Here is a 16,273-nt window from a genome sequence, read left to right as displayed (position 1 = left end):
GTTACACTGCTGCCCACACAAGGCACACCAGCCACGTGAGAAAACGCCAGGTCTGGTCAGGAGGTAGAAGAGATGAGAAGAAAGTACAGCATGCGCTTTTATTGTTGTCACCAAGGAAAAGCGAAGAAGATCAAGGTAGGAAGAGAACCTGGGCCAGTGTGAATAATTTTGTCAAGCTCTAGGCTGTATAAAATCTCGCAAGTTGTCCCAGAACCTACCCTTGTGGTGATTTAGGACCAGAGATACTGTTAGGTACAGATGGCTTCTGGACTTGGATTGCTCGCTTTGCGCATGAAAGCTGCACCAGCAGGTGGCGCGTTTGCTATGTCCAGGAACGAGCTAACCCCAGAAAGAGCGTTCTGTGCCACGTCAGCATCATAAATACAGGGGAACTGTGGTTAATGTACACTTTATACTGCACACTTCACAGCCTTCGGACATTACCTGTCTCTTGCCCTGTCTACCTCTGAACCAACCATTTCTGAATGGGAGATTCAAGTTAGCTACACCTAATTTAAACACGTGTGAAAACTTTGGGGTCCTGTAATAGAAATTCATCCAGTGCTGACTTTTCCTTTGAAAACGAGGGATGGGGAGCTGGTGCGTGCCTATAATCATAGCATTCTGAGAGGCTGAGGCAGGAAGATCACAAGTTCGAGAGCAACATAGTGACTGAGGGAGGCCCTGTCCCAAAACAAAAGATTAAAAATGTCTGGGGATGTCCCTGAGAGCAAAAGCCATGGGTTCAAATCCCAGTAGTTCAAGAAATACACAGAGATGTCCAGACAGGAAGCCAGAAGATACTGCAGAGGTGCCAGGCTCGCCCTTTATGCCAACCTGCTCAAGGGAATGAACCAGGGGCCCATGAGTACCACGTCAGCTCCTTCTCAGGGCGACGTGACCCCTGACCTAGCTCCTCCCCTCTAGACCCCATCTCTAAGGTTCCACACCCCCTCCCAACACCAAAGAAGACCAAACACTGAAGACCAAACCTCCAGCATGAACGGTCAGGGGATAAAGCGCGGGGAAGGGTTAGCCACGCTCCAACTGCTCTGCGCCGAGCTAGGGGCATTCGGACATCAACACACTCAGTCCCCAGTGAGACGCCATGCGGGATGCCGAGGAAGCGGCCAGCCTTCAGCAGCTGCATGCTCCAACCTGTGGGACAGTTCCCAACAACTCGCATGGTCCCGGTTTGCCCCCAGCGATAGCCTGCTATTCCTGGGTGCAGACCCCGGGGCCCCGATAAGCCTCTGTTCTGTATAAGTTACTCAGCCTCCGGTGTTTCATTGTAGTCTGAGAAAGCAGAGAGATACGGGGCGTCTGGTTTTTGGAGGACAAAAGCACCAGCAGTATTTCATAGATGAGGAAATCGAGACGTGAAAGTACAGAGGGGTTAAATAACTTACCCAAGCCCCCACAGCTGGGAAGGCCCCACATTGTGGCCGTCCCGCCCCGCAATCAGGACGCTCAGTCTTTCTGCTGTAAGACTGACAGCACGCTGGAGGCTGGGACAGCCAAGCCCACATCCGAAAGGATGCTTCTTGCCGCGGCTCTGCACTACCTCTGGCCACTGAACTAGGACCTGTTTTTCCAAAGGCTTAATCACGCGGAAACATCCAGTGCCCTTCCTGTGATCCCCAAATACGTCCTGAAGGTGGCAGTGTTTCCCCACCCTAAACCTACAAACCAAAAACTTCCTTTTCCATTTGAAGGGAGGGCAGCCACCCGTGAGGCAGCCAGTACTTTTTATTTTGTAGCCTTCAGACGTTGACCTTTCCTGGAATACAAACTGGCTTCAAGGAAGGGATTTCTCTCTCTCTCTCGGGATAATCAGAGGGTGCGAAGAGAAAACTACAAAACTTCAAATGAAATTCTCATCCCCTGTATCATCCTACACTGAAGGTCCCGGGTCATAGTATTCATTAGAAAATAGCTACAAAACAAATGCAAGAAAATGGGAATATCTTACAGTCATCGGTATGAGGAGTGGGCATTTGCTGTGTTTGCAAGGCAGGCGATCCTGATGGACATGCGGTGCCTGAAAGAGTTGCGATGGCAGTGTGACGTCATCGGATCCTGAGGGCTGGTTACGGAGTATGGATGGTAAACGAGAGGAAAGCTTTCCACTTTCCCGGCTGCTTCGCTGCTCACGCTACAGAGCAAAGCGGAACTCTACAGCAGCAGAGCGGGGTCTGCAACCGTTTCTCAAAGGACCCCACTGATGGCTACGATGTAAACAATAATCACCATTGTACTTTGGGTGTGGACAGGGCCCAAGGCCTCATGTGTTGAAGGCTTGGGCCTCAGCTCATGGCGCTATGGGAGAAGGTGGAAACCTTAGGAAGTGGGGCCTAGCAGGAGGAAGTGAGGTCATCGTGGGCGTGGCCTCCAAGTAATTATTGCTCCTCTGATCACTTCCTCTTTTTCTTCGCTTCCTGGTCCCCAAAAGGTGAGTTTTGATCCACTTCACACTTCCACCATGGCCCTAAAAGCAACCTGGCTAAGCACACATGGACTGAAAGCTCTGAAACCATGAACCAAAATAGTTTTCCTCTTTTAGGTTGTTTTCCTCCAGTATTTTGTCACAGCCACAGAAAGCTGACTGACACAATCACCAGTTATACAACTACCAAAGCTAGTACCTCAGTATGACAGGACAGAAAGGGAATCACAAATCACAGCATTCCTTCAACCCCCTGAGACTCATGACCCCCATCTAGAGGTGCACTGAGCATCACACCGGGTGAGGCTCATGTAACAGTCCTGAAGACCAGGAAACTCATTCACTGGACTCAGAAACGTGCACTGATCAGTAGTGAGCGTCCGAGGACTGCTCACATGTATTGATCTCATCCCGTGCACCAAGGTCTTTGCTTAATGCCTGTCCAGGCTCTCCAGCATCATCCCATAATAATTCTACAAGAGCAAGTCCATGATGGTCTTCTTTGAAAAATGAAGAAACAGAAGCTTGGGGAGGTTTAGTGAGTCGCCTAAGATCAGCCAGTGAACCACTGTCCAATTCCCATCATCTAACATGGAAGCCTTGTTGTCAGTTCATACCTCAGTGATACCCTGGACCGTGAAGCCCTGGTTCCTCTGCCCTCGACAGCTGACATCCTGTTTCTCTGTGACCACACGGTGAGTTCCTTGTCCCTGCCTAAGGCTGGAGTAGCAGAGGTACCTGGAGGGCTACGAAACAAAGCACTGTTGGCTGTGTAACCCTGGAAACCTCACAATCCCCGGTGGCTCAACTACTATATACAGGACAGAGAGACTTCCTGAGGTGCAAATATCTCTGGCTGTGGTAGACTAAGCTCCCTGGGGCAGAACTCAGAGATTCCCTAGCAAGCCATCGCCAAGCAGGCAAGTGGCCATCCAATCAGTCAGCTCCAGGAGATCACATGCCCGCCTAGACCAAAACAACTCCTTCCCTGGCCCACAGAATTGAGAAATAATGATTGGTTGCTGTCTTAAGCCACTAAGTATTGGAGGTGTTTGTTGCACAGCAGTAAACAAAGATGCATGTTTATATGCAGTAAGTTTATCTGTGCTACCTTGGCATCAACACCCGTAAGGGTTAAAGATGAACAAACCTGAGCCGAGGGAGAAATTAAACTTCCTGCAACTGCAACCAAAGCCTTACCTGATCCCACAGGAGATTAAAAGTTGTGGCGGTTCATCAGATTTGCCCTACACTGAATCAGGTTTCCAGAGATGCTGTGACAAATATCCCAGGCTAGGAAGGCTTTAAAAAGCAGAAATATATTGCCTCACAGTCTGGAGGCTAAAAGCCTGAATGGGGCTTGGGCAGGTCTGGTTCCTGTGCAGATGATCAGGGAAGAGCTTTTCCCTCCCTCCTCGCTTTCTGGTGGTTGCTGGTAATCTTTCCTGACATCCTTGATTTGAAGAAACATTGGCAGATCTCGGTCTCTTACCTGCACACAGCCATCTCCTTGGGTGCATCTCTGTGAAATTTTCACCTTTTTATAAGAGCACTAGTCAAGTGGATTAGGGCTCCACTCTACGGCATTGTGACCTCATCTTAGCTAATTACATCTGCAATAACACTGTTTCCAAATAAGGTCACATTGTGAGGTTCTGGGATATATCTATATCTATAGCTATGTCATTATATTGTCATATATATATATCAATAGATAAACAGAAAGGTGATAGAAGATAGATGATGATGATAGATGATAGAAAGATAGATAGATAGATAGGTAATTTTTAACCCATTACAAACACTTGGGCAGAGGCCACTATATCCACATTAATCAGTTGTCAGATGCAACCAGCTCTAGGGAGGAGCATAACTTCGGATGTACTACGTTCCTTAAATCTCAGGAAGATCCCAGGAGGACTCAGCTGTATATCTCTAGCAGACAGCATCCCTGACCACTAGAGGAGTGACTGCTGGGTCAGAAGAGGTATTCTAGACGCCACCTCACAATGTCCATTAGTAACACCATGGATGCTACCAACGCCCACAGTAGGGTTTGCTCATCCACTGCCACTACAGTGAGTCCACTCCAAACTCCATTGCATCTACTACACCACCCAGTCTGTCCACACCTGCACCCACTGTATTTAGTAAAGCATCATGACAGCGGCTCCACTCCACGACCCAGTATAGTCAGTCCAGCAAAGGATCCACTGCACTGGTGTCCTGTGGATTTCTGACCATAGCAAAGCCCTCTGGAAAGACGTCTTGGGCGTACAGTTCTATATGAGGCGTAATATAGGTTGTGACACCTGCCAGCTAGCAAGAAGTCTGGGGGGTTACTGCAGGCCCGGTTCCAAGTCGATCTGACTCTGGGCGTGGTTATGTGACTTACTTCGGGAAACAGGACAGCAGCAAATACAACATAAACTGATGCTGGGAAAAAGTGTTTACACATTGGATCTTTTTTTTTTTTTTTTTTTTGTCTTTTTGAGGCAGGGTCTCGTTATGCAGTTCAGGCTGGCCTTGAACTCACTTTGTAGCCCAGGCTGGTCTTGAACTCACAACAATCCTCCTGCCTCAGCCTCCCGAGTGCTGGGATTACAGGCATGCGCCACCATGCCCAGTTACACATTGGATCTTGCTTTGTCCTCCTGCTCGGCCTGCCTGAGCTAGCCTCCTGGAAGATAAACTACCTCAGATGTCCCAGCAATAGCCTCAGACCCAGCAGTGAGGTTGTGATCCACCAAGTCATCGTGCATTAGATTAAACGTTTGATCTGGTAATCCCATCATCAGGTATGTATTCATAGGAAATGAAATTATGTCAATCACCTACCAATCCTGTGTGCACTGTAGCACTATTCCAAACAGCCAAGAAATGGAGACTATGCCTCCATCGACTAGTGGATAGATCAAATGTGGTACACGTACATGTGGGAATGGTACACGGCCATTAAAAACGATGAAACTCCGTTGTTTGCAGCAACACGGATGAAACTAGAGATCGTGGTGTTTAGTGGAATAAGCCCCAGACAGTAACAACACAGGATCTCGTATGTGAAATCGCATCAAGTAGATGTCATAGAAATGGAGAGTATGTGGGTGGTTATCAGACACCTGAAAAAGGACAGAGGAAGAAGGATGGCTGGGAAAGGCTCATGATGGAACCGGGTCGCAGTTCAATAGGAGCAAGCAGCTCTGCTGTACTATTGCCAATAGTGTGACTACAGACAACGAAAATGTATTATACATTCAAAAAGCTAGAGGAAAGGATTAGGAAAGCTTTCACTATAAATTGGCAGTGTGGGAGAAGATACATACGCTTAACCTTCTTTGGACGTTATGCAAGGTATGTATATATGGAACATCGAAAAGTACCCTTCTGATATGTACAACTTTCATGTTTACATTATTAGTTAAGACGCATGTAATACAATCAATGCTTGCTGTTACTGTAAGTTGCTAAGTGTTTGTTACACAGCAAAAACTAGCATGTGAAATGATGCAACATGTGAAGAGCCACACAATGAGCAAAAGGGGGGCGTGATCCTTCTTAAACACTGTTTAAGGCTCAAGCAGTGTAGCCAGCATGATCTTTTAATCCATGTTCCACCCCCCCTGCATCCAGGTCTGTATCCCAAGATGACATTAAAAATACTTACCAAAAAGTGTCCAGCAATTGGGAGTGGAGGAAGCTCCTGGCATTCCCAGAGTGAACCCTTTTTTTTTGTTTTTTCTCCGGTACCGGGAACCAAACTCACGACCTTGCGCATGCCAGGCAGGCGCTTTTGCCGCTGAGCTGAATCCCCAGCCCCTACCCCTTTTCAATTGTATCAAGAGGAAGCCTAGGGCCCCTCAGGGAAGCAGGCACTTGCCAGCTGGTATGGAAATCATGCTGTATGTACTTGGCTTGCTTTGTTTTGTGTTACTGTAATGCTAGGATGGAAGTGCCCTACCACTGAGCTACATCCTCACCCCCAGTACAGTATTTAAGCCATCAGTTCGGCTGTACAGACCATCAGCTCTCCTGGCAGCCGTTACTAACTTCCGGAGGCTGGCCCTGAACAGTGTAGGAATTTGTTTCCTCTCAGAACCCACAACTTCCCCAGGGGCTCCTTAACACAGTCCACCCTAAAACCACAACCTCACACGAGACAGCCTGGCTGCCACACAAAACCCAGAGCATTTGCAGAGAATTTATTCAGAATTTTAATATAAACAAGTAATTATCCCATATTTTACATGCAGAAAAATTTCAGTTCCCCTCCCTCTACAAAAGGCATAGTCTGTACATGGTGCTACTTGGCTCTTGTAGGAAAACATTGAAAAATAGTAATAATTGAGCTTTGGGTGGATTTTTTTGTTTCCGAGTTATTTCCTGCCAAAGCTGGGGCACACTGGATCCTGCGCTGCCGACACGCAGGGCTGAAGCCACCCAGGCACACAAAAGGCGCAAGGAGCTGTAACGCGGAAACAAGCCATTCCTGAATGTATGCGTGAGTGCACACTCGCCAGGGAGCCATTCCTTCCTTCCCGAACGGGACCAGGAGCCCTAGATGCGTGATCTCATTTTTGTCAAGGATGTTTATGGCCCACGCTTATATAAAATTTGGCTGGAGCCTGGTTCTGGACTTCGATGGTTAGCAGAAAGTGACAATAAACTCATTACTTCCCCCCATGTCTTAGGGACCCCACAAGATACATTTGCCTTTGGGTCACAACTCCTGGAAGTCCATCATATTTGTGTGTGTGTTCTAACCAGCTGTTGGTCTGTCCTTCCATTTTCCATCCTTGCCTCTGCTGTAAATCAGCATTCTGAGGTGGCACTGCTCTTGGTGCACCCTTTATATGAAAATCAGCATTCATCTTTCCCCTACCCCAAAAAATCCATCATTTCCGAAGAGCCTGAGGTGTCAAGGACTCGCCAGATGGTACCAAAACACACTGAACCTCAAAGCTCCACCCACCATGGAGCAGAAGAATAACTGTTGCTGGGACAATGGCACACCCATTCACTTGTCAGGGCAGACGATGAAACTGCCCCGTGTCTGGTGTTACAACGGGCTGCAAATAAACACCTCCCCACCCAGTACGTGCATGCCGCGGTGCCTTGGCAGGATAGAGTGGGAGATCTGTCCGGTGATTGGCGGCATAATTCCCAGCAGTCACAGCATTTTACATGCAGACCCTTGCATCAGTTCCCACTTTTCAGTCCATGGTGCTCAGCCTATATCCAGAGAACCAGCAATGCTTCCCCTCGTGTAACTTCCACCGAAAGAACAGCACCTAGGACAGCTCCCCCCAAGTGAGCATTTCCTGGTATGTACCTGACATCACTGATCCATGTTTGGCAATCATCTCCTACAAGAAGAAACTACGACAGCATGGATTTCACGTTGTTAAGGAAGAACAGGAAGTGTCAACCCAGTCTGGTTTCGTGGCTTTTTGGTGACCTCTTCCTACACCTCCCAGGACACCTGTATCTTTCTACAGCCAAAGTTCTGTTGTTCCAAAATCAACATTTCCTCATGACAAAAGGAAATTTGTAACCCTTCCACCGCCTGTTCTTTTCCATGCAGCAGCGGACAGAATGTAATCAGGGAAGTCCCATCTGCACAGGGTGGGCCCGGAGCTCTCCTGCCTTCCAGGGCAGGTGAAGAAGGGTAGGTAAGGCTGGAAGGGGCAGTGCCGAGGAGTATGAAAGCAGTGAGGTTTGCAGAGTGTGACGGCAACCCTGCCGGCTCTGCCTCGAGTTTCAGATGGGCTTTCAAAGGGGCCGAAGTCAATCAGCATCAGCTTGAGGTCAACCAAACCTTCACACGGGGTCCAAGTTTCTGTTGTCAGTATACTGATGAGTTGGGGATTTCCAAAACGCCTCCTTCCCACTCAGAAAAAAGATAAGCCATTGCTCCAGGTGTTATACACGAGGTGCCCGAGAACAGAATTCATTCTGCCCACAGAGAACATCACAGTCTGAAAGGAGTGGAAACGAACCATCAGACAACCTGGGCACATCTGTGGTCACTCCCAGCGTACTCAGTGGGACCGGTGAGGTGCTGGCTGTGAGTCAAAGCTTATCCTGGCTTCAACAGGCCGGGGGACACTGACCTGTCACCAAAGGGAGATAGACCACGTACCGCACAGATCAGATATATCCTCCTGGCCTTAAACTTGATTCATGTTTAGGGAGCATGGTATCAAAGATAGAAAATTTCATTTTTAAAATGAAGATCAAATCAAGAGAATATTATCAGCCAGGAGTAAAAGAATTTATGTTCACATGAAGGCTACAACTTCTCCATCCCAGCTCCCTCCCTCAGAATCCTTACTGGACCTTGGCATTCAAAATCAGCGGATACCTGTTTTCCCTGATTGGATCCAAACGGTTTCCCCAGATTGAATCCAAACAGAATTGTGATCTCAGAGATGTCCGTATTGAACCACATCCTAGCAATACACTGAGGTAGACTGTGCTGATAAAAAATCATTACCCACATTCACCTGTTTATTTTTCCTTGATAAAAATTTACATGCACTCTACTTTTTACGAAAGTGATTTTAGAGTGATTTTATATATTAAAATAAATACTTTCCCCCAGTAATATAAGAAAAACCTTTCTGAATTAGAAAAATGTGAAAATTGCTGCTACTGTAGTATATGACCACTACAAATTCACTACGAAAAGAACGAAAGACCTGGATCTACGTGTGTCTTTAATTTACATACAGACCCTCTTCTATTTACAAATTAACTGTGGCAAAAATAATTGCTGTACTCCTCTCATACCCACCGTGAATGTTTCCTACCTATATTTTACACACTGTAATTTCTCAAATCATATAAATAATAACAATATGCAATTGGGATTTGTGTCTACCTGTGTTCTGAATTACGAATTGAGAGAGCTCGGCGGTTGCCATTATGTCTTTCCCACAACTCTTAAGAAGAGAAGGAAGCAATCAAACACGTCTGAGAAAAAGCATTCAGGGCCAATCCGTGGGTGATAATCTGGATGAATCCAAGCAGTGGGTTCACCACATTCTTCACTTGAGCAGCTGTGGTTCTTTTCACATGAAGAAGAAAGAGTGGATTCACATCCATGTGGAAGTTCTCATTGATGGGAAGGCCTTTGATGGTTTCTCCTCCAGACTTGAAGTCTCTTAGGGATTGCAGTATCCTAAGTACCTGAGAAATATGCTCAGGTACCACATCGGGCCCAGCTGCGGTCCCTGGGCACAGTGTAGCTCTGGGAGTTTGGTTCTGAGGATGGCCAGATGCCCCAAGAGTAGAGGGGCACCACCAGGTATTCTCAGGGCATCTCCTTTAATATTGCTTCGTATTTTTTGAGGTCCATCCACATTGTCGGTCTTTGCGACCAGATTTTGTTGTGTTGCATAATAGCTGAAGAGGGTTCAAACCCAGGAGAAGAAGCGCCTCGGAGGTAAGGTACACACAGAGAACCAGTGGATAAACATGGGGTTCTGAAGGCAGGCTCAGCTCTAGGCAATCACCAGCTTCTCCGCGCAGGAAGCTTTCAGCAGACCTTAGGACCTGAACCAGACCGTCAACAAAACCCAGTCGCCCTCATACTCCACATGGCTCCATGATGTCCGAAAGGGTTAGCAGCTAATGTGGCTTAATTCCCAGAAAGCAGATGCCTTTAAAACCAAACAAGGGGGACGTCCTGCCTCGCTCCCTGTGCCCCCTACAGGCAGACCCACTCCCCATCTCCCACCCAACACCCAGGAAATAGTCAATAACTTACGACGCTAAAGCCAGACATGGCTGAAAAATTAAATATGTTGCAAATATACTCTCAATACTCTTGTCACCTCAGTTCTTTCTCCTCTTTATTCTTTTCTCTCCTCTTCCTACTCCTCCTCCTCTCCTTCTCCTTCTTAATCTCCTTTTTTCTTCTTTCATGTTTTTTTTGTTGTTGTTGTTGTGGCTTTTTTGAGCTTCCAAAGATCGACGATCACTCCAAACTAAATGCTTCTCCCTCGGTGCCTGGGAAACATTTTGTCCCCAAAGGGAAGGAAGAGAAGACACCTGAGGCAAGATTTTTGACAGGAGAAGAATCTGTGGAGCACACAGTCTCCCATAAACACAGAGGAAGGGGAGAGGAGGATGTGAGCTGAAACATACCGAACAGCAGAACCTTCATGAGCCAATACCCGAAGCATCAGTCCAGCATGAATATTTTGCACGCACACACACGCACGCACACACCAGCAGTCTCTAACCTGGACACACACGCACACCGATGCACGTGTGTGTATGTGCACACACACGGGGACTGCATACCCTTTATCAAAAATGTGAAAGCAGCAGCTATTGGTCAATTTGAGGAGCTGATTTTGTGAATAGGAAAAATAAAATACAATACAATAAAATAAAATCCTTCCACCTGGATGAGAAAAAAAATATCTCCTCAAAGCTCACCCTGTCAAGCTTGGAATTCTCCTGGAACAGGGTTTTGTGTCTCCTTTCTTGTCAACTTTTGTTCCACAAACAAGATTTCTCTTATAGCTCAGACACCAGCAAAAGAAAAAAATCTTTGTAAAAACAGGTGCTTTTTTTTTTTTTTCCCAATCTCCTACAAAAACAGAAAAAGGGTCCTGGTTTGAAACTGTTTATGCCAAAAAAGGCAGCAGCTGTGGAAAGCCCTTCTCTCTAGGTTCACAGTTAAATCCTCCGACAACGACAAGCCCAACTGGCAATCACCTCCCCATGCTTTAGGTCAAAAGACGAACAGAAATGTCCGGGAACAATCTGAGCTCCGTTTGACATCAGGGCCGAGTCCTGAGAATCCTGAGTTTTCTGGAGGCGTTCACACCGGAGGAAAGTGGAAAAGCACGCAAAGCCCTTCCCTGCATGGGCGCTGTTAGGACGGGCTCGACCGAGGCAGGGTGAGAATCCGCCCGTTCTTCTTGCCTCCGTTCATGTGTGTATACGGGATGTGCTCATCATAGTTCCGCTTGATGCCCAGCGAGGACCCTCCCTCCCGGCCCCCGGCCTCCTCCCTCTGACAGTGTGAGGACCGGTCCAAGGGGACGTTCTCCATGTCCTCAAACTCCATCTCCAGTTCCTCACTCTCAGGAGCCTTGTTCTCCTCACTGTGGAAGAAGGAGACCTCTGGGAAGCTGGGATGAAGGTCGTCCTTCAGCAGGTTGACGATCTCCAAGAAGGTTGGCCGCATCTTGGGGTTGAACTGCCAGCACATGCGCATCAGGTCAGTGCTGTGGGACAGAGGGACACACTTCGGTGAGTCTGGTAGCTTGGCCAGGCAGTCTCAAACTTCAAATCTGCCTGCCTGGGCCTCCAAGCATGCTGGGATTATGGGTGCGCACCACTGCATCCAGCCGGAACACAATGTTGAAAAGAAATCTGAAACCCGGGCTGGCGGTGCATGCCCATAACCCCAGCACTCTCGGAGCTGAGCTAGGAGGATCAAAGTTCAAGTCCAGCCTGTGTAACTCAGCAAGACCCTGTCTCAAAATAAAATAAAAAAAAAATAAAAGACTCAGGATGTAGCTCAGTGCAAAATGCCTGGAATTCAATTTCTGGTGCCAAAACAAACAGAAAAGCCTGAAGGACTCTGTCTGGTTCCAGAAAGCAACATTTTATACATCCTTGACCCCCTACTACCTGGGAATTTGATAAGGGTTTACTCCCACCTGAGGCTGCTTCAAAGGATTCTCTGTGCCCACCAGGAATTCCCGGCTTAAAGGCCATTCCAAGTGGGGATGCCTGAGCCGTGGCACGTAATCCCAGATCTTTCATGTGGAAGTGAGGATTTTACCCAGGGACTCAGCTCTACGTGCCCATGCTAAAGACTCCTCCCTCCCCTCCAGAAGGAGGCAGCGGGGGCTGCAGTCAGGGACCAGCAGCTTCCTGGTGTGCTACACGGTATCAGCCGGAAGGAGACCCACCAGCATCCACCAACATGCAGGGCCCTGGACCTCACAGGCTACCCTGGGACCTGCAGGCTATCACTCAGCACACAGAACAGGAGCGGACGGCCCACACTCTGATTTCCTCTAGGGCAGCAACTGGCAAACACCAGCCCTCTCACCAAATCCGGCCCCCAGAGTATGTTTATAAATACAGTCTGACATTGCATCGTGTGATGGTTTATGTCTTACAAGTTTGGGGGGGGGGCGGAGGTTTGGTCTCTAGTGCAGCGGTGCTAGGAGGAAGGGGCTTCAAAGCGGTGATTATTCGATCACGAGGGTTCTGATCTCATCAGCGGATTAATCCACTCACGGACTTGTAGCCTAATGGGCTCTCAGGAGGTGGGGGAAACTTTAAGATGCGGGGCAGGGTCGTAAGGGGTGTCACTGGGGCTGTGCCCTTGAGGGAGATCTTTGTCCCTGGGCTTCCCTGCTCTCACCTCTTTCGCTTCCTGACTGCCGTGAGTAGGGCAGCTTTCTTTCGGCACATCTGTGCCCCCTGCCGGGACATCCTGCCTGACCACGGCCCCAGAAACAACAGAGCCAAGTAACCATGGACTGATACGTCTTGAAACCATGAGCCGTAATAAATCTTCCCTCCTTTAAACTGATTTTCTCAGCACTGCGTCCCCACAAGGGAAAGCTAGCTCACAGATGTGGTTAAACCTATTCACCTCTGCAATGTCTACGCAGGGTCGCCTTCCGGCTTCAGCCGCCAGAGTTGAGTAGCTTCAACAGAAAGCCACATGGGCCACAAATGCCTGCCCCAGACTTTACTTAATTTCCCTGTTTCTGGACCCACACCGGCTCCACTTGGCACAGTTAGGCAAAGTCCTTCATGAGGAAACATTCTGCTTAGAGTTCTCAAATAACTCACTTCACACACTTTGTCATAGAAGTTTTTTCAAATTGATGTCTTACTTTGTGGGGGGAGGCATTAAAATGACCACCCTCCATAAATTTTCAGAAGAACCAAAACTCAATAAAAAATGACAAAGGAATTTCTATGTACTAAGTACTCCCTGTAGAAAGTTTAAAACCACCCCCAAAAATACAGTATGGAGAAAATATAGCTCACTCACAACTCTTTCAGCTGTAATCCCAGATCTTTCATGTGGAAGTGGGACAGCTACCTCATTTTTCCACTTAATATGTTAATATAAGTTTTGACCTTTTTTTTTTTTGTCTTTTTGAGACGGGCTTACTATGCAGTTCCGGCTGGTCTTGAACTCACTTTGTAGCCCAGGCTGGTCTCGAACTTACATCAATCCTCCTGCCTCAGCCTCCTGAGTGCTGGGATTACAAAGTAATTTTTTTTTTACGTTTTTTTTTTTGGTACCAGGAATTGAACTCAGGACCTTGTGCTTGCCAGGCAGGTACTTGTGCCTCTGAGCTATATCCCTGGCCCAAACATAAAACACTTACCTATTTGGGTGTACTTTTTTTTTTGGTACCAGAAATTGAACTCAGGACCTTGCACTTGCCAGGCAGGCGTTTATGCCACTGAGCTATATCCCCGGCCCCTGACCTTAGACTTACTATGGAACCCAAGCTAGCCTTGAACTCAAGGTGATCTTCCTGCCTCAGCTTCCCAAGTGCTAGGACTACAGGCATATGCCACCATGCCTGGCTTCCAGCAACACCATTTCTATCACTGACTATTAAAACTCTTTCTTCCTTTTCATTTCTTTTTTCTTTTCTTCCTTTCTTTCCTCTTTTTTTTTCTAATTTTAGAAGGTAGTATTTTCTTTACATTTATTGGATCATTAACAAGGGCAGGCAATTTTTCTAATGCTTCACGGCACGTGCATGTATTGACCATTTGATTCTCTAACAAAAAATTTAAAACAAAATATTTATAGGGAAAACATAATGCAAAATTTTAAGTGTATAAAGAAAAAAAACAACTAAAACATAGGTCTCTCTCTTGTACAATGCCCCCAAAGATGTGACACATAAGAAAAGCACACATGCATAAATGTAGACATATGATATACAAAGGTAAGCACATGTATGCACGTCGTTGAAGACACAGGATATGCAAAGCGAAGCGTGCATGCAAAGATATGACGCGAATGCAAGCACACATGCAGACATGAATAAAATACAAATGTGCTTATAAGTATTTATTATGAACTTGCAAACATAGGTGTGCTACGCAAACACAGCACATGTGTAAAGACATAATATGCTGACACAAGCCTGCAGACATAAGTGCAAGTGCAAAATGTAATGCATAAACATAAATTGTATATAATTTGTGATATGCAAGCACAAGCATGTAGTAAAGGCACCCTATTCAAACGAACACACAGAGGGCATATAGCTTGTGAGCAAAACCATGCACGTAGACATATGATATGCAAACAGAACCAAACACGTAAAGGGTAATGTCTTTCTAAGGAGCATCTTGCATAGCACATGCCCCTGCTGCACTTACACTCTCTCTGGACAATTGTCGGGTTGGTCCAGGTACCCTCCGTCCATGACAAATTTCAACACCTGCTCATTAGAAAGCCCTTGGTAAGGCTGTTCCGCCAGGCTGGTGATTTCCCAGAGGACCACGCCAAAGGACCTGCCAATGACAGAGTAATTAACAAAGGAGCCAGTGACACATAGTCAGACAAATGCACATACACACTTCCAGACGCTGTCACAAACACACAAATACATAAACATCAAATACACACGCATCCTCTTTTTTTGTTTTGTAGAACCTGGCTGGCCAATAAATAAGATGATTCCTATTGCAATTGCAATTCGTAAGTTCCTGAAAGATCACTCTCGCTCAGAATGTAATGATAACCTTGCAAAGGTCCTCAGACAAAACACCCCTCGTTTCCCAAAAGAGGAGACATGAAGAAAACAGGTTTTCTTCGCTGGCTGGTGCTGGTGCCCTGGCAGATCACCGGGCACTCAAGCCCAGCACATCCGTCCGCCAACCCACACACAACTCACCACATGTCGGAAGAAGTGGTGAAGACCCCATCCTTCAGGGACTCTGGTGCCATCCACCGTACTGGGAGCAGGCCTTTGCCTCCTTTCCGGTAGTAATCCGTTTCGTAGATATCTCTGGTCATTCCAAAGTCTGAAAACAAAGCGTTCACACACTCTCAACCATCAGCCGTGGCCCTACCATCTGCCATCGTGACTGCTTCTCCCCTCAGAGAGCCCTTAGAGTGGCCCAGCTGCTCCTCGGATGCGTGTTCACCCGGGTGACAGCTGAAGCCAGGGAGGGCCTTCATGGGAAAGTGTAGAGAGTGTGGGCCGGCATTTGTTTTGTCTTTCTGAGACAGGGTCTCGCTGTGCAGTTCAGGCTGGCCTTGAGCTCACTTTGTAGCCTAGGCTGGCCTTGAACTTGCAGCGACCTTCCTGCCTCAGCCTCCCGAGTGCTGGGAGTACAGGCTGCGCCACCACGCCCAGCCTTAAGAATGTGGGTCAGCATTTACAGGGAGGGAAAGAGAGGCACCAAGTGATAGAGAAGTGACGTTCTGGCCCCAGGCTGGGAATTCCACTCTCAATTACGCATTCTTCCCATCTGTGCTCTGACAGGCATCTCAAAATGAACCCTGGACTCACGGTTCCTCACTGAAGGGAGCCCTGCTGTCTACCCCGCTGCCCAGCCGGAGGCCTGGAGCCAGGCTGTGCTTTGATCACACCCTTTCCTCACATCCCACATCCAAGACAGGCGCCGAGCCGGCCCATTCTCCCCCTGCGCCTCCCTCCAGCCCACCCATTCCTTTCATTACCCTGGCTGGGCCACGTGCCTCCCGGGGGGCCCACCCTTCCTGCTGGGTGACAGCCCACCCCACTCGAGAGCCGCCATAGCTCGGGTCACACCCCTCCCCACTCCCACTAATGTGGGAGAATA

The 16,273-nt window shown here is 47.7% G+C and overlaps 1 protein-coding gene across 1 annotated transcript in view; it reads right to left on the bottom strand.

Annotated features, from left to right (window-relative positions):
* Positions 1-6,630: 6,630 nt before the first annotated feature.
* Positions 6,631-16,273, bottom strand: part of Insr (insulin receptor) — a gene marked incomplete at its 5' end in the record, with an annotated part of 144,446 nt that continues 134,803 nt past the window's right edge. The window contains 3 exon segments of the mRNA XM_013509165.1: positions 6,631-11,688; positions 14,843-14,977; positions 15,361-15,490. Of these exon segments, the coding sequence (XP_013364619.1) occupies positions 11,334-11,688; positions 14,843-14,977; positions 15,361-15,490 (620 nt within the window).

Source organism: Chinchilla lanigera, unplaced genomic scaffold, assembly GCF_000276665.1.
Source record: "Chinchilla lanigera isolate Chin_1 unplaced genomic scaffold, ChiLan1.0 scaffold00162, whole genome shotgun sequence".
Classification (NCBI taxonomy): Eukaryota; Metazoa; Chordata; class Mammalia; order Rodentia; family Chinchillidae; genus Chinchilla; species Chinchilla lanigera.
Note: the sequence above shows the minus strand (reverse complement) of the source record. Positions and strands in the feature narration are given on the sequence as shown.